The sequence below is a fragment of the Rhinopithecus bieti genome, unplaced genomic scaffold (assembly GCF_001698545.2).
Source record: "Rhinopithecus bieti isolate Rb0 unplaced genomic scaffold, ASM169854v2 scaffold_57824, whole genome shotgun sequence".
In the NCBI taxonomy this organism is placed as follows: Eukaryota; Metazoa; Chordata; class Mammalia; order Primates; family Cercopithecidae; genus Rhinopithecus; species Rhinopithecus bieti.
The window spans coordinates 12,646-39,921 of NW_016822102.1; the positions used below are offsets into that span (position 1 = coordinate 12,646).

The 27,276-nt window shown below is 38.1% G+C and overlaps 1 gene segment (V, D, J or C); it reads right to left on the reverse strand.

Moving 5' to 3' along the window:
• Positions 1 to 9,451: 9,451 nt before the first annotated feature.
• Positions 9,452 to 10,199, reverse strand: LOC108521158 (Ig kappa chain V-II region RPMI 6410-like). The segment is given in 2 exon segments: positions 9,452 to 9,783; positions 10,151 to 10,199. Coding segments are annotated over 2 exon segments (381 nt in total).
• Positions 10,200 to 27,276: the final 17,077 nt, after the last annotated feature.

Consider the following 27,276-nt stretch of genomic DNA (forward strand, 5'->3'; position numbering starts at 1 on the left):
CTTCCAGGTGAGGCGATGCCTCGCCCTGCTTCAGCTCTCGCTGGTCAGGCTGCAGCAGCTGACCAGCACCGATTGTCCGGCACTCCCTAGTGAGATGACCCCAGTACCTCAGTTGAAAATGCAGAAATCACCGGTCTTCTGTGTCGCTCGCACTGGGAGTTGGAGATTGGAGCTGTTCCTATTCGGCCATCTTGCTCCGCCCCCCTTTTTTTCTTTAGAAAAAAAAGTACAGTTTTCTGCAGGCATTCATGTGATTTTACATAAACACATTCTTTGAGGCTGAAGCAAATTTGACTGATTTTCAATGTGAAATAAAATATAAAATCTCTTCTTGGAATTATTTCTAAACAGAAGTTGTCTCTAATCCTAATATAACAGAAATGTGTATGATAATCCGTATTTAACAATTTTTTGTGTGATAAATTTCAAAGCACAGAACAACGTAAAGTGGAATATCACATTCCACACAAAAATATCACATTTCTCTTCAAATTGTCTCACTAGGCTTGTCTTTGTACAAGCAGCAAAGTTTGCAGCGACCAGTTGGATTTCGTTTCCTTGATGTTGGTGGTATGCTCTTGGGGAAAAGTCTTCCGTACAGGTGAAGAAGTATGACATCATCAGAGCAAGGGTGACCTGGGAGACTTTGCTGCCCTGGCTTGTGATGGTTTAACAGCATTTTTCCAATCAATGTCAGTCTGAAGTTTACATGGATAATCGTGTGCTCAGGATTGTCCTTGAGCAGGATGTAGAGGTTCATTCAACACTGCAATGTTTAGAAGGTAGTGAAATACTTCCTTGGACCAAATCTTGTGCTTTTTGAAGAAGTGAGAATTAAATCAACTGGGTCCATTGCTCCCATCTTCTCATTATAGTCCACAATGACATATGGCTTCTTAGTTTTCTTTCCATTTCTGTTGTCTGCTTCAATCACAGTATTATTGTGGAATGTTGGTCACATTATCACTTTCTTCTTCTTGAGGTTAACACCGTAGCTGGAAGTGCTACCAGCAAGTATTCTTGGGCAAAAGGCAAATAGGCTAATGGACACGAAGAGAAAGGAAGAGGATGGGGTGGAGGGGTGATAACCGAAGCAATATTGACTAAAAATATTTCTAAATTAATGTCAGACATCGAACCACAGATCCAGAAGATCAGAAAACACCAAGCAGTATAAATGCCAAAATAAACAAACAAGCAAAACAAACAAAGAAACAAAACAAAAACGAAAACAAAAAAACACTTGAGTATATAATTTTTAAACTATAGGAAGTCAAAAACAAAGAAAAAATATTGAAAAGAGAGAGAGAAAGAGCATGAACATAAGAGAAACAAACCTTTTATAAAGAGGAGCAAATGTAAATATTGCATCCAACTTCTTCTGTGAAACAAGAAGCATTCTTCACTTCAATGCAAGCAAGAGGGGAGGAGAGTGAAGTGTTTTGTGCTGAGAGAAGAAAATTACCAACCTGGGATTCTGTTTTCTATTAAATCATCCTTCAAAAGGAAATGATAACGACGGCACGATGGCTTTCTCAGGCAAACAAAAATTCGGAAAATTTGTTGCCAGTAAACATGCTTTGTAATAAATAGAAAAAGAAAAGTTATTTTGAGGAAGGAATATAATATCGGCCAGAAATTTGAATTTACATAAAGGAAGAGCATCAAGAAGAAATAAGTGAAGGAAAATTAAGGTACATATTTTTCTTATTCTTAACTGATATAAATTTTTTCAAAATAATAGTAATGTGATTATTATGTATGCTGATGTATACATTTACATATATAAATACACATACACATATATGCATACTTATTTATACTTGCATTTAAGTGAAATGAATGACAATAATGCAACAAATGGAAAAAATTAGGAATACTTTGTTATTATCAGGTACTCACATGACCTATAAAATGTTATAGGAGTATTTGAAAGTGGGCTTGGATTAGTTGTAAATGTATCTTGAAAACTTCAGAGTAACACTAAAAGTGGTTGAAAATCTAATATGCTAATAAAGGAGAGAAAATGGAAGTGTATAAGATGCTAAAGTAAAACCATAAAAAAGCATAAACAAGTAGAAGATAAACATAGAAAAAAACCCCAAGGACAATAAATAGAAAACGGTGAAAATATGGTAGACATTAATCCAAGGCATCAATAATTAGTTGGAGCATCAAGTGTCTAAATGTACAAATTAAAAGATATATTATTAGAGTATATCAAAAAGTAAGATTCAACTATATGGTGTCGACAAGAAACCTAATTATAATATTAAGGCACATATAGATTGAAAAATATATGAATGGAGAAAGATATACCATGCTAATATTAATCAAAAGAAACCACAAGTAGCTATATTAATTTCAGAAGAGAAGATCTCAAAGCAAGGAAAGTTATCATGGACAGAAAGAGAATTACATATGAAAAAGGGGCAAATTCTTCAAGAAGATAAAACAATGCTTAACATATGTGAGCTTAACAACAGACTGTCAAAATAAATGAGGCAAAAACTGATAGAACTACAAGAAGATAGAATTGAGTCCACGATTATAGTTAAAGGCTTCAACACTTCACTATCAGAAATGGATAGATCCAGCAGACAGAAAACCCATAAAAACAGTCAAACTCAGCAACACTATCAATGAACTATGTATAATTGCCATCTGCACACTGTTTTGTCCAAACACATATTTTTTCAAGATCACATGGAATATTCTCTGTGATAGACTTAATTCTGGGTCATAAAACACACAGTAACATATTTCAAAAAATAGAAATCACTCAGTGCCTTCTCTCAAACCACAATGGGATTAAAATATAAATCAATACCAAAATGCAGACAATACCCAAATATGTGGAGATTAAACAGCACACTTCCAAATAACAAAAGAGTCAAAGAAGAAATCTCAGGAGAAATTTTAGAAGATTTTGATCTAAATGGAAATAAAAACATAACTCATCAATATTTGTGGAATACAGCAAAAGGAAGTGCTGAGAGGGAAATTCGTATTATCAAATGTATAAATTAGAAAGAAAAAAATCTAAAATCAGTCATCTAAGCTTTCACTGTATGAAATTAGAAAAAGAAGGTCAAATTAAATCTAAATTAGGCAGAAGAAAGGAAATAAATATTAGAGCAGATACAAGAAAATTGAAAACAGGAAGTCAACAGAAAAAAAACATTGAAAACTAATACTATGAAAATACAAATAATATTGATAAGTCTCAAGCCAAGCTAAGGAAACACAGAAGGCACACACATTACTAATAGCAGAACTGAAAGAGGGGACATCACTACAGATCCCCTGAAGCTTAAAAGGATGTTATAGGAATATTATAAACAATGCTATGAACCAAACTTGATAACTTTGACGAAATGGACAAAGTCCTTGAAAGAAGGAATTACCAAAACTAACTAAAAGAAATAGACAGTATAAACTGGCCTACAAATATTTTATATATTTAATAAATTGAATAAATAACTAACAACCGTTTTAAAAAATAAAGCACCAGATTCAGATGGATTCAATGGTGAATTCTACCAAATGTTTGAGGAAGAAATTCTTCAAATTCTCAATCTATTTCACAAGATAGAAACAAAGGGCATACTTCCTAAGTCATTCTGTGAGGGAAATACTAGTCTACTAACAGAACCAGGCAAAGACATTACAAGAAAATAGAACTACAATTACTTCTCATGAAAATAGATGCAAAAATCTTCCACAAAGTATTACCAAATTGACTACAACAATGTACAAAAAACACTGTGCAATATGGTATGCCAAGGTGGATTTATGCTAGGTATGCAAGGCTGATTCAGTAGTTAAAAATTAATTGATTTAATCCAATGTCAATTCTTGTGCATCCAACACAATTGAGCATCCAGAGAATGGAATATTATTCATTGCCTAAAATAAACAAGCTATCAAACCATGAAAAAACACGGAGGAAATTTAAATGCATATTACTAAGTGAAAAAGTCAATCTGAAAAGACTGCATATTATATTATTTCAACGGTATGATATTCTGTAAAAGACAAAACCATAGAGACAGTTAAAGGATCAGTGGTAGTTAGGGATTTGGGAGGGTGGGGGATGAATGGGGAGATGAACAATTTTAGGGCAGTGAAACTGCTATGTCTGACACTAAAAAGATGGATATTTCCTATTAGACATTTTTAAAAACCTATAACATGTATAACATCATAAGTGAACCCTAATTTAAACTAAGAAACCCTAATCTAAACTCTGGGTGATAATGTTGTATCAATTTGGTTCACTATGGTGGGGGATGTTGATAACTGGGGAGGTTTTGCCCATGTCAAAGGAAGATATGAGAATCTGCACCTTCCAAAACTACTCTAAAATGAGCTCTTTAAAACATAGCTTTTAAAAAAATAATTAGTTCTTTCCACTAACTAATATAGCAACTTGAATTGTGGGAAAATGAGTAACAGTGAGAGATTTGTCATGTTTTCTTTTATCATAAATCAATTATTAAAAATATTATTCTTACAAAATAATCTTTTTTGAATTTCAGAGTATTGCTATTACCAGTAAAAATTAATGATAAACCTTTAAAAGTCTCCCTTGTAATTGATTATTTTATCTCAAAATCTGTTGCCCTTAAGTATTCAGAACATGTACAATTTTGTAAGAATTCTTTCATCAGAAAAAGCCTTTGAAATTTTCTCATACTGTCAATAGAGTGGGAGTATAATATTCTTAATTCTAAACGGGAATCTCCCCCTTCTGTATGTTAATATACCATGCCAAAACGTTGAAAACAGCAGCAAAGTGGATCACTCCACACTGGACAAAGATAAGAATTGATAAAATTTGTAAGAACAGCCTATGTTTAGATCCAGGTGGGAAGCAGGTCACTGCGGGTCTCCAATCTTGGCCACATTCAACTATATGAGGACGGACTTATATAGATCTGTTTTCTTGTAGTTCAACTTTCTTTTCAAATTCTGTTTGGGGGTCCATAAGTGTAAAAGCGCATGATATACATATATATATATATGTAATAATATATAGTACATGAAATCAACCAAAATTGTGTTTTAACTACTTTATTTTTTTCCAATGAACAACAATCAAAAACATTAAAGTAAGATATAATAGGTGAATGAATTGTTTGGTGGTCACTCTTAGTCACAATGAGATAATAATGAGACAATATCTTCATGAGAAAGTGGAAATCGTGACTTTCTGCCTTAAGGGAGCAGGGGAGCATGGGAGTCAGAGTTGTAAACTTTCCCTCTGTCTTGATCTTTCTTGTGCAGGAGTTATATATATATATATCATATATATAATGTATACATGATATATATATATATATATGACTTGGGAAAGAAGAGTCTTGGCAGTGGAATTGTTTGTGTCCATTAAGCTGGATTCAGTGTTGGTAGGGTGGAGTGTGAACCTATTTGTAAGGGATTTGGGGGCTTATCAAGGAAAAGGAGGTGACCACAGAGTGGCAGTAGCACACACATTTATTGGATGAAACTTTGAGGGGCTCACGGGGACAAGTCCTTCACAGCAGGAGTCTTTGCAGAGGTGAAGGTGCCAGGTTGCTATTCAGAAAGGAAGGGAAACAAGAAAACACCTGAGGAAAGGGACCCTGGAGAATGGGGCTTATGTGTCTAGGTGATGTCACACAGCAGCAAGATGGGGAGCCTCTGGGTCAGAAAGCTCCAGAGGACAGTTGCAGTTTGGGGATTTTTTTGCCTGAATCTTACCTTATTTATTGGCAGCAGGTGAAGTTTCCTGGCATATACAAAACAAGCAGTGTCTTAACGGCAAAAAAATAAAATTTGAGGGCTATTTTTGAAATAATTAGTTGTGTAAAATTTGAACTTGATGGTAGTAGTTTTAAAATAAACCTGCAGTTTAGCAATACAAAACTTCGAGGCCAGTAAACAGAGCTTTGATTCATTTGTACAACACTGTCGCACATCCTGTAGTCTTTGTTCTGTAGACTTTATCAACCTAAACTCTCCAAACCCATAATGCTTTGCACTAGAATACATATCTAGATATGTGTTTCCTTCCCATACCCAAATGGAGGCTCCTTATAACATTGATTGTGGTGATGGATTCATGGGTATGTACTAATCTTCAAACTCATGGAACTGTGTACATTAAATATGTACAGTTTTTTTTGCATGTCAATTATCTCAATAAAATGGTTTTAAAAATCTCAACTAGCAGAGGGAGAGTCCCCAAATGCAGATCAAGGCACTTGTAATGAAAGCTGGTTGTCTTTTCTAAGTAACTATAAATTGTCACCCGGAAGAAGTAAAATTCATGGCTAACCATTCTGTGTTACAGGTTCAGAGAAGGCTCTGTGGGCGTATTTATCCTCCAAATTTATATATTCTCTCTAAACACTGGGAGATACTAGTATGTTTATATGTCTGACTTCTCTGAGTTGTCAAGACCCTGTTTTTGATCTACCTAATATGAATTTGAATCCAAATGTTTAAATTCTTTTTCTTTCTTTTACTTGAAGTAGATACTAAAAAAATCCTGCAGAGGTACTCAACCAAACCATAAAATGAGTTTGAGAATCATGTGTTGGAGATGAAGGCTTTTTATCTGTAAATGCTAAACTTTCTGCTGAGCCCAGCTCACCCACGGACTAACTGGATAAAGTGAGACAATAATTCCATTGTCTACCTGAGCATTCCCCACCTTGCATTGGGAGTTATACCTGATGTAAATGACGAGTTGATGGATGCTGACGAGTTGATGGGTGCAGCACACCAACATGGCACAAGTATACATATGTAACAAACCTGCATGTTATGCACATGTACCCTAGAACTTAAAGTATAATAATAATTAAAAAAAAAAGTTTTTAACTTGCTCTAAGATCTCTGCTCTAGGCTCACTCTTGAAGACAGAGTCTTCTATCTTGAAAAGAAGTTTTTCTCAAAAGCCAGAGCTTGTTTGGAAGTTTAAAATTTTCAGGTTTTTTAATGTGAGATTTGTCTATTCTCACCTTGTAAGAAAATTTGATTTGCCAGACAAATAAAAAAGTGAAAAAGTCCAAGAAGAGTTTAGAGGGACAGAATTGAAGAACAAATTAGCATTTTAAACTGTGGTTACCATCTGTTTCAAATAAGAATTTGTATAAATATACTGAAATGACAAAGTAAGTAATTTTTTTGTATTTTGTAATTTAGAATAAGATAGTTTACTTGCAGGAAAATGGGAGAATATGGAACTTAGAATTCTCGAAATTTCAATGTTTTTTCTTCCAGTTTAAATAATTCAAGATTATAAAATACTTACATAAACTTTAAATAAATAAATTAAGAGCTTCAGAAAAAATCAAAGACCAAATTAAATCCCTTACACTAATTTCTGAAATCAACCAAAATTGTGTTTTAACCACTTTGTTTTATTTCCAATGAACAACAATCAAAAACATTAGATAAAGCAAGATGCAATAGGTGAATGAAGTGTTTGGTGGTCACTCTTAGTTATAATGAGATAATAATGAGAAAATATCTTCATCAAAAAGTGGAAATGGTGATTTTCTGCCTTAAGGGAGCAGGGGACTCACAGTTGTAAACTTCCCCTCCGTCTTGATCTTTCTTGTGCAGGAGCCGAGGGTAGCCCACTGTTTCAGTGGTCTTTGAGCAGCAACGGTCCTCATCTTTCTGTAATTCTCGAAATGTTCATACTGGCTCTTCTATAACACTTTTTATGCCAAATAGAAAATAAGGATCAGTAACAAAATAAAAGAAATAAAATAGAATAAAATAAAATAACTTAGGAACTCCTGGAAGTAGTTGTGGGATAAAATTATAAAATTTAACAAAAAACTAGAGCCTACAACAACTTACTAAAAACTAATTTAGTCAAATATTACTCTTATTTTATACTCTTGCCCTCACAAATTAGGAATTTTCTCAACCCAAAGAATGATTGCCTTTCTTATATTCTGGAATCCTGACAGCCATAGGTGAAATTTGAAACTATGAGAATTTATACTAACCAGAATATCCTAGGAAATCTGTTACACAAAAATTAACTATTTAGAGTAAAATAGAAGGAAAAACTTGTTGATTCCATGGAAATAATTAACTGAATATTTGCTGGTCAATAAAGCTAATCCTAAGTATGCCCCTACATAACAGTGACATCATTGTTTCTGGATTAATGCTCAGTTTTCAAGATTAGTTAAAAGCAATTTGCCTTGGATTCAGACTCACAGTTTGGTCATAACTGTAATTCAACTACCACCAGGACTTGTAGAAGACAACAACAAAAAAGAAGAGATAATGAGAAATATGTTATGAAATGTATCCCAATGTTAACATTTGTGAAGGAGAGGGGGATGTTTTATGAATATCCATTTTCATAGCACTGATATCTTCAATTTGATAAGCAAATGCAAATCTTTAAACCAGAACTTGGAACAGGGTAACTAAGGCTCTCATGAATTTGACCTGACTGCACCCTGGGGTTGTATTCACATAAGGACTAGATGGAGGTACATACAGCAGAAGTAATGAAAAATTATAATGTCAAATTTTAGATCCTCCTAACTAAAGCAGTTCAGATACTATATAAAGATTTTTTTAAAAAGTTATGTGAAAATGCCCTGGAACTGTTTCTGGGCTGCCTAGTAACATTCTGACTGTGGTTGGATGGCTGATTTATCCCAGCTGGAAGTATCAGTACTGTACAGCTGAAATTTGTGGGCACTCCCCTCTGCAGTTGTCACCAAATGGCTTATACTTTTATTTTCAAAATCCACTTGTGATTCTAATAATTCTCCTTGTCTCTCACAAAAGGCAGTTGAGGCAAATCAAAGACTTTTGGGATAAAATGTTATATCCGCTATGAAATGACAAAGTCTATTTAGATATTTGCAAACTAAACATTTTCACTAATTGCTGTGAGCCACACTCCCCCTGAGTAAAGCTTGTGTAGAATGCAATCACAGGCATATAAGTGGAGGTTTGGTATAACTGGTAATGGAGAGGTAGGAAGTTAAAGAGTGGGAAAATACCAATTTCTGAATATTACCAAATATTATCGTGTTAAAAATATAACAAAACCTGCTAATCCTAACATATACCCAACCTTTGTAGCCATGAGTATGTCTCAATTTTCTTGCTGTTAGGCTGACTAAATCTCATTGACTAATGCAGGAAACTCAGGGAGGATCAGAATGCACTTTCAAGGTAGCTCTCTCTTCTGTCATGTCTAGTTGCTCAGAGATCACTTTGATCACCTTCGTTCTTCTGCTTGAGCCATGTGAAATAAGGCTGTTACAGTGATGGGGCCGGAACAGTCTGGATCTTTCTGCAAATTATTCCCTCCAATCATCTAACATCTACCTGTGAAGCCAACTCAGAATCTGCCATGCAGGCTTCCCATGCAAACACCTGTGGACAGCTGGGCCATCCCAAATAGGAAGGTTTGTGTTCAGGGCTGTACCACTGTGTGAGGACCTTGCAGACCCTGTTCACAGCAATACACTCCAATATCCTCAGCCTCCACCTTGCTGAATTTAGGTGTGAAACCTGTTCCTGACCTGCTACCACTGAACCTGCTTGGGACTCCATAGAATTTGTGAGAAATTGTGTAGATAAGAAGCCATGGAGCCTGGCCTGGCTTCTGGAGGTACCAATCCAAATAGGTGTTTCCATCACTATGCAGGAAGCTCTGACTAGACCTGCAGGAGATGGAGGCTGGCTGTCCAGGAGGGACAGGCAGGGAGAGTGGATTCTGGGTTGCCACAGTATCCCCACTGGATCCTAAAATAATAACAGTGAGAAGTACAAGGTTACATACAAACATTGTGAGACATTTTTATAATTTAGTTTTATTGTATATGTTAGGCTACTTTTTGTGTTTGATTAGATTCATACACTACATTTATCCAATATCTAAAATAATCCAATAATTAAAGGCACAAAGTGGCCTCTTTCTTTTTGAAGTTCTCAACAGAGCACTACTCTTTTTCCTTGTAGCTTGTTCTTAGTTCTTACAGGTCTAAATATTAAATTCCCTTTGCTGGAGGGCAAGACATCTGCATCTGACATGTGGACAGAACACAAGTGGGAGGCGGTAGAATCCCCAAAGCTCACCCTCCAGTCCCATTCTCCTCTCTTCTGTCTTTACCAGGGACCCAGAGCATCAGCAGCCCCAGGAGCTGAGCAGGGAGCCTCATTGTGAGAAGGTGAGCTGAGGAGTCCTGATCACTCAAAGTAAGATTAGAGATGAGCTTTTATCTCAGGCTCACAGGGGAAGGTCTTCCCTAGGGTACAACATGCAAATCCTCTGGTGAGTGCAGTAGTGAAGAAAGATCCAGTTGGGATCAAAGAGTGGGCTTCTTATGTAAGCAAAGTGACACAAAATATCTTTTGTGCCGGTGAAGCCAAAATAAAATATTGGTGTTGCCTGGCTTACAAGGGTGACATTCTGAAATACTATGAATCAACGTGGAAGACAGTGTGACCGCAGCCTGTCACTCTTCACAATTCATATGCTGCTGATGCAATGGAGATTCTTATGATGAAGATGTGTGTCAATCTCTAGGTGGTGAATAAGCTTTCTTCTTGGCTCCACCCAGCTAATTCTTAGGAGGAAATAGCTCTCACTAACTCTGGTGCTCATTGATAGAATGTCTCCAAGTACCAGGATTAACTTGAAACAGTTCCAGAGTTATTTGGCTGTAGTTGCAAGACTGATTTCTTGCAGCTTCTATTTCACTGTAGTTGGTATTTCTGGGCACTTGGCTCTATAGCCACCATTAAATGGCACTAAATGATGCTCCAGTGAATAAGCTAGCTCTAAAGTGTGCTTCATAAATAGAGTTCACGGGAAGAGAATGCATATTCCATTCCATTGTATCTAATAAGTATCTTTGTCTTTGAAAGCAGGAAGGACCTTTTGGCCTTTATGGATTCTGGAGGCAAGAAATTCTGTACCTTGGAATACTGTTCTGGCTCACTGACCGACTGATAACAGGAGTCAGCCAGCCTTGAGTGGGACCGGGGCCAAAAAAAGGGCTTTGCAGCAGGTTCAGCCTGTAGCAGCCCTGCCTCTCAGGCCAGTGCAGATGCAGATGAATTGGACAACACAATAAACCATCTGGACATAATTGACACTTTGAGAACACTCCACCAGCACACCAGATTGCATAATCTTTTCAAAACATTTACTAAAATAGACCATATTGTTACCAGAAAAGGGGATTTTGAACCAAACTCCCAGAGAAGATTCTTGGATTTCATGCAGGAAGAAATTCAAGGAAAGTCACAAAGTGCAGTGAGAAGAGATAGTTTGTTGAAAACTACTCCACTACAGAGTAAGGCATCCTCAGAAAGCAAGCAGAGGAGCACACCATCTTTATTTTAAGTTTTTCTTATATAGGAGTATTGTCTATGTAAAGACTAAACTAAGCTGTGCCTACATGCGGATGAGCAGACATTATGACAAAATTTATTATTTTGTTGATTTAAGAGAAACTATTCTTGACATTCTAGTGTGTGAATACGTCAAAGCATACCTATAGTTATTTTGAAAGCACATACAGTTATGGGATTGGGACTTCTGGACTTTCCGCTGCTGTAGGAGTGTGTCCTTGCAGGTATCCTTAGGCTGTTTCCTCAACTATGAACATCTTATGACCATGGATCATGGCTGGCTAGGAATGTGCCTTGTTAGTCTCAAGATGGAGCTGTATTTAAAATGGCATTACTCTGGCTCTCCTAGGCTTCACTTTAATATTTTGAGCCACAAGATATTTTGATAAAATTAAATAGATTCAAATTATGCAAAATACATTTTTGAAATCAAGAAAATTATATTTGAAATTCACAACAGAAAGTTATAAGAAAATCCCCAAATATTTGAAAACAGAATAATAAAATACTAAAAAGAAATCTGGATCAAGAAGAAAAAAAAATGAAATAAGAAAGTATTTTGTACTAAAATACAACATGGAATATCAAAATTTCTGGAATGTAAGAAAGCAGTCAATGCACAGCATTGAACTTACAGCACTAAGTGGGTATATTAGTAAAGTATTAAATCAATCAGCTCAGGCACCTGCCATACCTGCAATACTAGTGAAAGAAAAATTAAAGTAGAAATCAGGACCTTTTATGCTTACAAACTTAGGAAAGTGATAAGCACTGTCTAGTGCTTATTCTATTTTCTAGACATCAGTCTGAAAATAAAAACACATATTAGCAACTTCACAAAAGTCTGATAGTGGATGGGCAGAATGAGTAACTGCTCAGAGGGAATGAGAAAGTGGAGAAAGTCAAAACAGGATCAGTATGTGTTATTATTATGGACTGTAGATATGTGAGACCCCATGAGCTTTGACTTGATGTTGTGGTTTGGATGTTTGATCCCTGCAAATCTTATGTTGAAATGTAATCCCCAGTGTTGGAGGCTGGGCCTAGTGGGAGGTGTTGGATCACAGGGGTGGATCCCTCATGAATGGCTTAGCACCATTCCCTTGGCGATGAGTGATTCCTCAATGAGTTAGTTCACAGATGATCTGGTTGTTTAAAAGAGTCCAGGTCCTCCCCCTTCTCTCTCTCTTGCTCCTGCTCTTGCCATGTGATGCACCTGCTCCCGCCTCACCTTCCTCCATGATTGTAAGCTTCCTGAGGCCTCACCAGAAGCAGATGCTAGCACTGTGCTTCCTGTACAGCCTACAGAACTGTGAGCCAATTACATTTCTTTTCCTTATAAATTACCTAGCCTAGGTATTCCTTCTTAGCAACACAAGAACAGACTGACACACTTGGTCAAAAGGTAATAGTCATGCAGTACAGGCAGCTTTCCATTCTTCTGGTGATTGGTGCCAGTGAGGGTCACTTGGCAAAGGCATGAAGTGCCCTGACGGTCATCAGTGGCAGCAGGTGATGCCAGGACATGCGAGGGTCTTGTCACAGTATGTTTAGTTTTGCTGTAAAGGAATAACCGAGGCTGAATAGTTTATAAAGAAAAGAGGTTTATTTGGCTCATGATTCTGCTGGCCGGAAGACTGAGTGTCTGATGAAAAACCTCCGACTGCTTCCACGCATGATGATAAGCAAAGGGGAGCTAGTGTGGGCAAAGATCAGGCCAGACAGGAAACAAGAGAAGGAGAGTGGAGGTGCCCAGCTCTTTTTAACAACCAGCTCTCTCAGGAACTAGTAGAATGAGAAGTTCCTCTCCCTCCAGGGAGGGTATTGATATATTCAAGAGGGATCTTTTCCCATGATCAAAACACCTCCCACTGGGGCCTACCTCCAACATTGGGAATAAAATTTCAACATGAAGTCTGGGAGACACAAACATCCAAACTGTAGCAGGTCTCCTCCCAATGACATGAGTGTCCCTGCAGCCTTGAAAGGCAGCTCATGTAGAATGCTGTCTCTATTATCTTTGTGGAGTAGGGAGATAAGTAGAAAATAAGAGATAAAGGAAGTTGGGAAAGTGGAAAAATACCAATCTCTGAATATTACTAAATATTTTATGCTTAAAATACAGCAAAATTGCCAAACCCCAAAATGTATTCAACATGTATTGCCAAAAATCTGTGTCGATAGGCTGGCTGTTAAATTGACTAAATTATATAGACAAACATAGGTAAAATCAGTGGGATTAGGATGGGCTTTTATTCACCTTTCCTTTCTTTTATGCTTGTTTACTCCGAGGGCACTTGGATCCCATCATTCTTGCACTGTTTATGTAAGGGCCACTGCAACTGATGGGCATAAATAGGGGGTGTCTTAGCTGTAGCTGAGGCTCCCATAGTCCAGACTGCACAGCTACACCTAGCACACCACTTACTTATGGTTATGGGAAATTATTCCCTGTTCTGCAGCATCTTCCACTGACACAGACTCAGATAAGCTGCTAAGCTGCTTCTTGGGCAACAAGAAATAAGAGCAGCTGGGCCAGAGCAAGCAGGAAGGTTTCTGTTCGGGGTTGTATCACTGTGGGTGGAAGTTGTGTACTTTGCGTGCAGTAATAAAATCCTGCATCCTCAGCCTCCACCCTGCTGATCTTCAGGGTAAAATCTGTCTCTGACCCACTGCTGCTGAACCTGTCTGGGACCCCAGAAAACTGGTTAAAAAAAAACTTTATAGATCAGGAGCTGTGGAGACTGGCCTGGCTTCTGCAGGTACCAGCACAAATAGGTGTTTCCATCACTGTCCACAAGGCTCTGACTAGACCTGCAGGAGATGGAGGCCGGCTCTCCAGGGGTGACGGGCAGGGAAAGTGGAGTCTGGGTCATCACAATATCCCCACTGGATCCTGAAATTAGGAAAGCAAAATGCAAGGATATAAACAAACGTTAGGAGACATTTTCATTATTTTTCTTTTGTTATTTATTTCATAATATGTCATTTTAGTTTCTGTCTTGATTTCTACATTAAAATCTATCAATTTCAAAAAAAAAAAAAAGCAGGGATTTGCAAAGCACAAAGAAGTCTCTAGATATCACCTACACCATGACCCTCTTTCTGTGTCAGAATCTTCACCAGAGCAGAGGCCCTTGTTCCTTCTAGAATCTTACTCACTCTCACAGATTTAAACCTCACATGGCTCATCCTGGAGGATAAGGCGAGCACACCTAACACATGGGAGATAGAGGGGCCCCAAGAGCTCACCTTCCCACCCCATTCTCCTCCCTCATCTCCTTTAGTCCTTCCCAGGGACCCAGAGCATCAGCAGCCCCAGGAGCTGAGCAGGGAGCCTCATTGTGAGAAGGTGACCTGAGGAGTCCTGATCAGTCAAGGCAAGGTTAGAGCTGAGCTTTTATCTCAGACTCACAAGGGAAGGTCCTCCCTTGGGGACAATATGTAGATCCTCTGGCAAGTACAGGAGTGTAGAAAGAGCCAGCAGGTATGGGGGAGGCATGTTGTGTGAGCAAAGTGACATAAATTTATTTTCTCTTTGGAGGACACCTAATATATTAATCCATGAGAAGAGTCAAGTCCAACAACCTTGACTGAGAGAAAATAATGTGTCTCTTACAGATGGAGAGGTAATAGCTCAGTGTAAGGCAACAGGAAAATGGGAAATAATTTTATGTCTCAGTAAGTGGATATGAAATTCCCAGTAGCTAGTTGTTACAATCAAATGAGTTCTAAGAAAAAATTCCCTTGAGAAAATGGGTCAAAATAAACAAAAGCTAATTTTATATATTTTTTTCTGAATGGTGCTTAGCAACTTTACACATTGAAACCATCCTCACAGGGTTAACAAGAATTATATGGTGGATTCTAGGCAGAAATAGAGTCATAATTAAGCATTAAGCAGGTTGCACTTTGCTCCACTTCCTTGTAGCCAAATGCCACATAGCACTCAATACAGATCATTTGTATCCCCATTGTTTCTGTAGATAGGGTTTCTGATCTAAGAATCTTAAAGCTTTTGTTTAAGAATTGATTTGCATCCCCATTGTCCCTATGGATAGAATTACTAATGTTACAATCATAAGGCTTTTTGTTTAAGAATAGCTGAGGCACTTTACAGCCTGATTTCCAGTAGAAGGGCTGAGGTGAACCAGTTCGAAGACCTCCACAGAGGAACCAACTCACCATGAAAATGGAGTTTCTTCATTTCCATGACTGTACCCTACTCTATTTGACCCATCGACTATCCCCAAACCTTGTCCCACTCCAAACTCTTTAAATTCCAAGTTCCAAACTCCTTATGAAGGCAGATTTGAGGCTTCCTCATTTAGCTGCCCTACAATTATTAAACCCTTTCCCTGTTACAATCCCTAGTGTCTTGGCATATTGATTTGCTGTGCTTCAGGCGAACAAACCTATTACAAGTAAGGTTACAACATCAATTCTTTTCATCATGTAGAACCAGGTCCTGTCACAGTTTCTGGTGTCTTGTTTGCTCTGTGTGAGAGCCTAAGACTCTCATCTGGACTATACGTTGGGCCTCCACAGTATACAGTTCAAAAGGAAATTCTGTGAGAAGAGCAAAAACTGGATCCCCATTTATAATGTCTCAGGGTAATCTGTACCTATGTCTAACATTTTCCTGGTCCTCTCCTTAAAGATGGTCACTATGTAATAGGGGCTGTGTCAGAGCTGCTCATGGGTGCCCATCTACAACACTACTCTTCATTAAAGAGGGAAAGAACATGAATATTCTTCTTGTATCAGCCTGAAGCAGGTCATGCTGAATTGAACACATTCTGAATAAATTGTGCCAATTGTTTGGACGAACGGAGGCAAGATGGCGCACTTCTGGGTTCTTCATCACCAATTTTTCCCATGTGCGCGAAAACGCAGCCAGCACCTGGGACGGTGCAGACCAACTGGGCATGCGCCAGGTGACGTCAATCCGAAGAGACCAAGATTTACCTGGTCGCACCTACGGAACGCCCCCCGACACGCCCGTGCCCTGCCTATTGCCCTCCCACTCCTAGAAAAGCCGCTCCCAGCAGATGCCCTGCGGGGACTTCCCAGCCCCCACTCCTGCCGGGACTGCAGGAACTCTGTCCGAGAGCTCCACTGGGTGACTCTCTTGGCCTCCTTTGCTGGAGGCTGACAGACCTCTCCCTACCCACCTTCTTCCCTGAAGCTAGGTGACCAAAAATAAATTTGCAGTTTTGCTCCTACCCTTGCCTACTCGCTGGTTCTTTTGTGCCCGCTCTGGTGCTCTTAGAAAAACAAATCACCAATGCCACATTGCTTTTGTCTTACAAACAAAATCGTGGAGCAACTAAAAAATAGAGTATGCAGTCCCATTAAATCTAATGCCTAATTTAAGACTAAAGTCATACTTAATTGACCAAGAAAACAAACACAAATTTAGGTACAATTCCATACCAATCCTGATTTGAATATCTTCGGGGAAATTCTCAAGAATAAGATTTTTTGAAGAAGGTTGGAAGAGAAAATTGAGCAAAAATGATATTTACCTTCAAACTTTGATCTCCTTGTTTAGTCATCTGATTTATTCAAGATCAATTGTGGTGACGAGGTCAGTGTAGAATTGTACACGCCTCATGTTTTACTACTTAATGTATTATTTACTCTTTTACTTATTTCATTTTTTAAAGGTGTTTGTTCTTCAAACTGATCATTTCTTATGATGCTAAGAAAGAGAATTTTGAGTCTTAATCCTACTTTCTGAAAATACTGATGCAAATAGATGTTGCTGTCACCAGGTAGGAGACTGCTGTCCTGAAAATTCCAGTCCTCCTAATTAACCACCCTACTGAAAGGAGTCAGAAAGAAAAATAGTTGAAATAAAAAACAAAAATAAATAAAAGGACACTGTTGTAAATCTTAAAGCTAGTTTGGAAAACCATTCTAAAATGGTATTAAATTAATAATTAAATTTTACTTATTTTATAGGTGGAACTGTGTCCTCCTAAAATTGTGCTTAAGTCTTATTCCCTAGTACCTCAGAATGTAAGATTATTTGGGGAAAAAAAATCATTGCAGATATAATTAGTTTACCAAGATAAGGTCATACTAGAGTGTGGTGAATCCTTAATCGAACATGACTGATGGCCTTTTAAGAAGACAAGAGAAGACACAGAGGCAGAGACATGAAGGAAGAAGTTAAGATGTGAAGACAGAGGCACAGATTTGAGCTTTGGTGCCAAGAGCCAAAGAATACCTGCGGCTCCCAAAAGCTAGAAGAGGCAAAAAGGGATCTTTCCCTATAGGTTCAAAAAAGACATGGCCTAGCTGACACCTTGATTTCAGACTTTCAGGCTTTAGAGCTGTGAGAAAATAAATTTTTACTGTTTTTTGCCAACATGTTTGTGGTACTTTGTTAAAACAGATCTAGGAACTAATATACCACCTATCCCATATGGAAACATAGAGCATGTGAAATTCAGTGGTGAGAATGTTGTTGTGTTTTCTTCTATTACCAATCAAAGTAGGATTTTTTTTGAAAATGCTACTTTCACCACTTATTTTTTAAGATGCTTGGATTTCAGAGGGTATAGCTATTTTCTGTGAAATTAATATAAATCCTTTAAAATCTCCAATTCTGACTGGTTTTTCCATTTTATAATCCACTGCCCTGAAATATATAGAAAATGTAAAATATCTTTAATACTATTTCTGGCTTAGAAAAAGCATTTGAGATTTTCCTATACTGCCTGTATAGGAACATTTTTTTTTGTAGGCAAAATGTACGATAATCTTAATTCTAAAAATGTATCTCTGTGTTCTGAGTGTTAACAAACCATACTGAGGTCACTAAACAAAACTAACCAGCAGCCAATTCCAGTCATGGCTCACTTCACAGAAATAATGGGCTTATAAGTGTCTAAAAATCAACCTCTGGTGAGGAAGGACTTATATAGCTAGGTTTTATTGTAGTTCTGTCTCTGTTGTCAGGTGGTATTAGTTTGGGGTTCAGAAAACTGGAAGCCAGTCTGTGATTTGTGTGACTTGGGAAGAATTGTTCTGTCTTGGTGGAACTGATTGATACCATTACCTCACAGCCTTCTTTTGTGCATGTGTGGGGTTGAGAGTATGAAACTGTTATTCATTCTGTAGACTTTATCTAGATATTGTCATTCCAAGGAGCCTAAGCCTTACCTTTTAGAAAAGATTAGAGACACAGAGGCTAGTTCTCCACCTGTACACAAATGGAAATTCTTTCTGATTAAAAGTGAGAATTTGTTCTTGGGTGAGAATTGAGATCAATCCACCCAGCAGAGGTAGCCGCTACCAGCTGTAGGTCGGTTGGGGTGGATTCCTGACCCCAGAGGTACCTGTGATTGAAACTAGAAACTCTTTCTTAAAAACTGCAAATTGTCACTCCATAGAAGATAATTTCATGGATAGATATCCTGGCTTACAGGGAGCCCAGGGAAGGCTCTGTGAATATGTTTATCTTCTGAGATTATATGACCTCTCCAAACACCGAGAAACAGGTCTTGTGTGTTTATGTGTCTCCTTTTTCTGGATTCTTGAGATCTTATTCTCCATCTGCCTAATGTGATCTACATTTAAATCTTTAACATTTTTTCCTTCTTGAAATAAATAGGAAACTCCTAGAGTTATACAATTGAGCCATAGGATTATTTGGGGAAACGTGTGCTATCATTGAAAGCCTTTGTTTGACAAAGTTAATCTTTTTACTGAGTCTCAGTTCACCCATGAATTAACTGGACAAAATGAGACAATAATTCCGTTGCCTAGCTGAGAATTATCTGCGGCATAAGTTCTTTACTGCCTCTAAAATCCCTCTCAAGGCTAACCCTTGAAGAAAGGGGCCTTTGTCTTCAACAGAAGGTCTCCTTAAAAGCCACAGCTTGCCTACAAGTTTAATAAAACTCTTAACAGTGTCTTGACGTAAGCTTTGTCTGTTTGACCTTGTAATAAATACTGCTTTACTTGGAAGATGAAGAGAGGAAAGCCCAAAAAGATGCTGGGGACAGGATAAATATTCTAGCCTTAATAAATTGTAGTTGAAACTGCCATTACCATGAAATAGAGTAGGAATATACCAAAATGATTTAAAAAAAGATATTCTTTGAATTTTTAATGTAGATACAATAGTTTACCCGCAGAAAATGGCAAATATATACTAAGAATTCTAAAATTAAATGCTTATTTTCAATATTATAAAATTTCAAGAATCTGCAAGATGATTATATAGCTGTGTAACGAGAAAACTTTAAGACCTGCAGAAAAAAATCAAAGACCAAATTAAGTTACTTAATCTGACTCCCCAAATCAACTTAAATTTTCTTTTAATCAGTTGTTTTCATCTCCTGTTCATAAAAGTAAAAAACATTTTAGAAGAGAAAGTCTGAATGAATTATTTAATAGTGCCTATTCTTTGTTTTATAAAGAAAAATACAGTCTCTTCATCAATAAGTGGAAATGGTAGCTCTTTATTCTAATATTGAAGCAGTCTTACAGCAGTACATTTCACTTCTCCTTTGATCTGTTTTGGCCAAGGATCACTCAAAGTCTTAAGTGCTCTTTGATAGGCAACTCATCTCACCTTTAGTCCTTCTAGGAGTTTACATGTTGCCTCTTCTAAAACACCTCATACCAAGCAGTTAATGAAGGAAATCAGTAGTACTAAAGAAAAATGAAAAAGAATATAATAAAATAAAGTAAATAAACACGTGCTTTCTGGAACAGCGAGGGGATGAAATTGTAAAGTTTGGAAAACAATAATGACAACAAACTAACAAACAAAAAATCCCTGGAGGCTATAATAATCCGTTAGGAACTTATTTGGGTAAATCTTTTTTTAATTATTATTTTATTTTATTTTAAGTTCTGGGCTACATGTGGAGAACATGCAGGTTTGTTATATAGGTATACATGTGCCATGGCGGTTTACTGCTCCTATCAACCCGTCATCTAGGTTTTAAGCCCCGCATGCATTAGGTATTCATCTGAATGCTGTCCTTCCCCTTGCCCCCAACCTCCCAACAGGTCTGGTGTGTAATGTTGCCCTCCCTGTGTATTTGGGTAAATTTTACTCATCTTTCGTAAATTTTACTCATCTTTCTTATGCGTGACTTGAAAAATAGTAAGCTCCAAAATCCAGAGGCTGTTTGGTTCTCTCATATTCTATAATTCCAGCAATCCTAGGTGAAATATTAAACATTATGATAACTATATTAATCTACTACCCCAGGAAATATGTATCAAAACTTCTTAAGGCAAAATAAAGAGAATGAGCCTGTTGATTTAAAAATATTAAAGCAAATATTTGTTTGCCAGCAGTATTTCTGAGTATACCCCTTAAAAAAAGAGCAACATCTTTTATCTGGTATAGTATTTCAAGATTCAGTAAAAGTAATTTGCTTGGAATCAAACTAAATTCTTAGTAGTGCTCATAACAGTGGTTCAACTCATTTCTGAACTTGTAGAGAAAAAACAGACACAGAAAACCTGTTATAAAATTTGATCCAAGGTAAAGTTTTAATGTTTGGAGAGAGAGACAGAGAGATTATCTATCTGTCTATCTATCTATCTATCTATCTATCTATCTATCTATCTATCTATCATCTATCTATCTACGTCATCATCATCCATTGAGAGAGAAACACAATTTGGTTAACCATCCTAATAGCATTACATTTTTCAATTACATACACAAGTAAAGAAAAACTTTGGTCTGGAATTTGGAACATGATAAATATGTCTATTGAGAATTTGACTTGAGTGTCTCTATTATGCTTTGCACATAAGCACCAGATGGAATAGGTACAACAGAAGTACAGAAACAACACTCTAACATTTTGGAATCTCCGAATCACCAATCTAGAGATTATGCAGAGACCAACTTACCTGAAAGTAACACAGGAGCTCTTTCTGGACTGCCTGGTAACATTCTGGTGGTGATCTGGAGGCTGATTTCCCTAAGCTAGAAGAGTTGTACAGCTTGTTTTTTTCTGGCACTCCCTTCTGCAGCTATAACCAAATTACACAAAATAATTTTCCCTGCTGATAAGGTCCTAGGGGATAAAGTAGAAATTCTTATCTTCAATAGACAACTGGCACTATGGCTGTTAACCCTTCTAGAGGAGGAGGAGAGTTATAGTACTCTTCTAAAAAACACAAAATACGAAATTTATAATTTTTTTATTCAACAAATATTTTGTTGTACCTTGTAAGGAATGTACTACATGGCGAATTCCTTGCTAAAGGAAAAATACTAAATGTTTCAGCGTTGGATCCCAAGACTAGCAGAGACAACGACTCATGGTAAATTGTAAATATATATATGTTTGATAAATAAATATGAAAAATAAATTAATACAGAAATATTCTTGGAACTTATTCTAGTAGCAAAATTTGAGATTTTGCACACTTTTATTAGTACAGGCATGTTTCTTTAAAAGTATGTAAGGCTGTTTTTCAAAGTTTCCTCATCATTTTCTATCATCTACTGGGGGATTTATAATTAGATGAAATGAATGCTTTCAAATATCCTTCTAAAACATTTTTTTTTCAGAATTTCTGTGATTCTTTGGATAAAGACCATTGCATTGAGAGAGGGCAGGACTCTGTCCCCTCTGAATCGGTAATAGCATATCAAGAATAAAACTCATTGGTTCTTTTGTGCCTACATGGCAAACATGAGAAACATAATAGTAGCTATTAACTATTAAAGGTCACATGTACTTGATATCTTCTCGTTGATTATATTTCTAAGCTTAGATGGCTGAAGAGTCTGGGGGTGGTTGAGTGAGGCGATGACTTGCACACACATGCTGTCTTTTCCAAAGCAGTGGGAAGCTTGGTGGTGAGTGAGGAAGGAGTAGACATGGGTGAGAAGCCAGTGAAAAGTTCCAGGGTTGGGCCCTTTAGGTGGCTCATTTTTCTTTTATCTGGTGTAATGTTTTCAGATTATATTCTATCATTTGGAGACTAAATAAAATAAGATTTATAAATGTAATGAAATGCTAAGCATCCATCAAAAATAACGCTGAATGGCATACAGACTATTCACAAATGCTAATTGCAGGTAGACTGCTGTGAAAGATGGGTTATACCACAGTGGTTTTGACCAACAGTCAAACACACATATAGGAGAAAAAAAAAAACTCTTGGAAGTTGATGTGATAAAATATTCTATGGCATGGTTTTTGAGGGGTGATTTGATGTTAAGCGTTTTACAATTATCTTCTTTGGGCTTTTCTTTTATATTCAAAAATTATTAAAATAACAACAGGTTTATTATTAATCATATACAAATAAATGTTAATCCAATACATGAATATGTTTTTCTATATCTCATTGATCATCACTTTGAAAATATTGCAAAGTTCAAAATGAAACTACCTGGGACACAATGTCACAGAGAGACATTATCTAGCTGGTGAGAAAATGCATCTTATCATTTCCTGCTGCTGAGAAACTGGGTGGTGTCTTTTCTTTTCTTTGTGAATTTATGCTTTCTCAAGTGTTTTTAATACAAATTGATTCCCCAAAGTTGTGAAAATCACCTAATATTTTAAATTAATTGGCACATTAGTTATTTGTCTTTGTTATACAGAAGATATCCTGGTCCTAAATATGCAGCATAAGGCTTGGGAGAATTAGGATATGTGGCTGCCTGTTGAGTCACATAAATGACATCTAAGTATAAATAGGGATTTGTTTTTATCAGAATAAGCAGCATATGCTGAAGAAAGTTTTTGTTATGTCCCAGAGGCTCCGAGCACCCAGTGGACAAGTATTGGTTCAGGGCCATGCCACAAAGAGCAAGTCTGACTCAAACAGCTTGTCTCCTTTGGTTCTACCCTGCTGACTGTGACATTATAACCCCACTCTGACAGCCACTGAAGTTGATTTGGGGCTGCTGGGGTCTGGTGGTCACTTCCTAGATTACCACCTAAGATTCTGCTCCAAGAATTTGAGATTGCTCCAAGAATTAAGATTTTGAGTTGGTACCAGCCTAAGTCAGCACTAATACCCTGAGTGGCCCTGCTGGTCCCCTCTGTTCCAAAGACACGGATGGAGAGTTAGAGATTGGTTAATAATATCCCCTGTTGCATCTGCACTGGGAAACAGAACCAATGCAACCAAACTGTCAGCAAGGTCATATTCTTCATCTCCCAGCAGAGCCAGGCTGGCCTGATCATTTGGGATGTTAGAGGTGAGTTTTAGCTGGGTTACTAGGCACACCCCACAGAGGCAACCAAGAGCATCCAGTAATGAGTGATGTTCATCAGCACCTAGGACTGCCCCATGCCCATTTTCCTGGGCAGCAGGAAGCTGAGGGACTGAGCCAGTGGAAGTGGCTGCCCAATTATTAAAGGTTCAGAGGGTTCAGAGTGTTAGGGGTTGGCTTTAAAGAACTATGCGATGCAATTCCAGTTATTAGAGAGAAGTTTCAGTTCCCAGTTGAAAGCTGGTTTTCCTTCAGTGGTCAGTTCATAATTGTTCTCCTCCATCACTGAAGCAGGACATTCCAATGTGGATGACTTTTGTTCCTTGGGGCTCACATCTTCTCCTTTTAGGATTCACTATACAGAACATATCAGGATATGTGTTGCAAATGCGTTACTTGTGGGACTTTTTATCAGCTTTATTGAGGTATAATTGACAAATAAAATCACATATTTTTAAAGCACCCAAGATTATTTAATATATATATATATACATGGTGTAATGATTACCACAATCAAATTAACTACAACATACAATACCACACAATTTTATGATTGTTTTGTGAGTTTATGCATTTTTGTGACATCTAATGATTTTAGGGCTCTGGAAATTGCCAAAGACATCAAACAAATGGCAAAGTACTTATTAAAAAAAAAAAAAAAACTAGAACTTTACATAAGGACAGAAGTCGGTGGCCTTCTGTCCTTTGCCTTGCAAATTTCCCCTCCATCTCAGTCATCAAAAACTGAAATTCTTCACCAAAATTATTTCAAAATAAATTAAAGTCTGTAAGATCAATAAATACTTACAGTTGCTGCATTCTCAATACATTGAACTGGGTATCTTGTAACAAACAAAAGTGGAACCAGTAATCCCAGACCCCAAACGTATCACAAATCTGACCCCCTGTCCCACCTCTACCCCCACTGCCCCATCCTCTGCAGCTTCCACCATCTTCCACCTGGACTATGGCCATCTCTCCCCAAATATAAGATTCTCCTTTGTCCCTTGTTCTTAGATATATGGTCTTCACTTTCATGCCTCTAAGGCTTCGGCCACAGGTCCTTTCATCTCATACCCACAACTTTTCCCAGGAGTGACTCTGGTATCCTTTATTCTGGGAATCCTGACCCACCCTTCTACTGCCTTCCTGGGAATCAAGCAATAAGTACCCGGAAGGTTTCTTCGTAAACCCTCCAAATGCAACCTCTGACAGGAACCTGGCTGGAGCAGTCAGCATCTTCCCATCAGAAACCACTGAGAAGGATGGGAAACTGGAACACAATTTCGGTGTTGAGGAGATACATACAGTCCCCAGACTTTATGTCTTCTTCAAGTATCTTGCCTGTTTCTAGCAGACCTTGGGAGAGGAAGAAATTAAGGAGAATGAAGAGCTAATTGTTTAGAATATAAAAAGAAAAATGGAGATGAAGAAAGCAGAATTCATGAATTCTTCAAAGAGGTTTGGGTTTCTCCAGCCCTGAGCATGACAGGACAAAGATGTTCACAATGGCCATGTCTGCCCTATGCACAAGCTTCTGAATATTTGCTGTTTTACTTTCTGGTCTTGCAATAACTACAACTTGCCAACAATGACCCTTCCACTAAGATTCATATGGTGGAGTCAGAACTACAGGCTCCACAATTGACTGGGATGTGTGAGAGACACAAGGGTGGCAACTCTGAAGACATGGACAGCCTATGTCTAAAGTGAGAATGAATTAGCATCATGAATTCAGAATAAGAGGTGGAAGAAACACCCTTACATTCTCCATGCATGGATGCCATGGAGATGCACTGGAGGTGACACAGAGAGAAGGAGGGAAGGGGGTGGGAGGAGAAGGAATGATCAGAGCTGTCCCCAGCCTGTTCCCCAAGAAGGTCCGGAGCCTGAGAAATCCCTGGATAGCAGCGCCACAGCTGGGGGAAGTTTGTGTCCATGTAGTGATAGGAGGTGGGGGCATGTGGCCCTGAAGGTAACTTGGCTGCTGATGGCCAGAGTGATGTCTGTCTAGCCTCACCACTCGTAATCCTGGCAGGCATCATGCCCAGTGGGCAGCAGGATCCAGTGGGAGCTCAGAGCAGGGCCTGGGTTCTGCTTGAGCCAGGCTAGGATGTTGTTAACACTCTGGCCATCCTTGTAGGTGACAGCGACCTTCTCTCCTGGGACACAGTGAGGGGGCTGGAGGCAGGGTCCTATAAAATCCCCACTGGCATCTAAGTAGGGATCAAGCATGAACATCCCCAAATATTAATATCAAGCAAGTAGTTCATTCAGTTTGATTAAATTCTGATCAGGAAGCAAAATAAGCTAACAATTTCTTCTTCAAGGAAACATTCGTGTTTAATACAAAAGCAAACAAACAAACAAACAAATCTAAGGATGAAGCCTGATTTCTTCTTCCTCACTAGAAAGTCAGAATAAGAGGAGGAAGAGGAGCAAAGCTGGGCCTCCAAGTCTACAGGGTGCCCTGAGACTGATCCTGCTCAAAGAGGGTGGGGACAGTGGATGAGTCTGCTTGAACTCCTACATCAAAATATCCCAGGCTGGCTGGACTAAACCAGAGAAATGTATTTTCTCACAGTTCAGAAGGCTGTGAAATTCAAGTCAAGGTCCAGCAGGGTTTGCTTTCTGAAAAGGACCTTCTCCCTGGTTTGCAAGCATCATATTTTCACACGGCCTTTCCTCAGGGCATGATGGCAGGATGGATCAGACGGGGGATGCACTCATCTTGTGGACACAAGTTCTATTGGATCAGGGCTCCACTCTTACGACCTTCTTTAACCTTAATTACCTCTTTATAAGGCCGATATACAAATAGAGTCACATTGGGGGTTAGGAGTTCAATATATGAGTTATGCGGACATAATTCAGTCCATGGCAAATGGGCCTTGGGGACACAGCCAACGCAGCAGGGAGGGGCAAGGCCAGGCTTTCAATTTCAGCATGGAACACAGACAGGGTTCCCGCAAATCAGCACACTGGCTCCTCCCAGGTGCTCCAGGTCACATATGAGAACCCATTCCAGCCTTAGGGGCTCTCTACTATTAATGGGACTCTTATCATTACATTTTCAGCATTTCTGAGATCAGACTTCTATATTTTGCTTATTAAAGAGTTTATTTGCCATCCACTGACAGCAATTTACAAGATTTTCACTTTGGGCTCCCAATGAGTCTTTTTTTTTCCAACTTTCATTTTAGATTCAGTGGGTACATGTACTTTGTTAAAAGAGTATGTTGCATGATGCTGAGGCTTGGGGTACAAATGATTCTGTCCTCCAGGTAGTGAGTGTAGTATCCAATAAGCAGTTGTTTTTTTTTAACTCACTTCCTCCCTCTCACCTCTGGTAGTCCCCAGTGTTTATTGTTCCCATCTTTACGTCCATGTGTGCCCCATATTTAGCTCCCACTCATAAGTGGGAACATGTGGTATTTGTTTCCTGAGACCTCTCCAGCCGTGCTGAACTGTGAGTCAACTAAACCTCTTTTCTTTATAAGTTACCCCGTCTGGGATAGTTCTTTATAGCAGTATGAAAACGGACTGACAGGGAGGGCCTTCTTTATTTGACACCCATTATGTGTGGTGATCTATAAGACTCTGAGATAAGACAGTGACTTGCCACTTTTCTGACTTCCTCTTCCTTCCCTGGATTG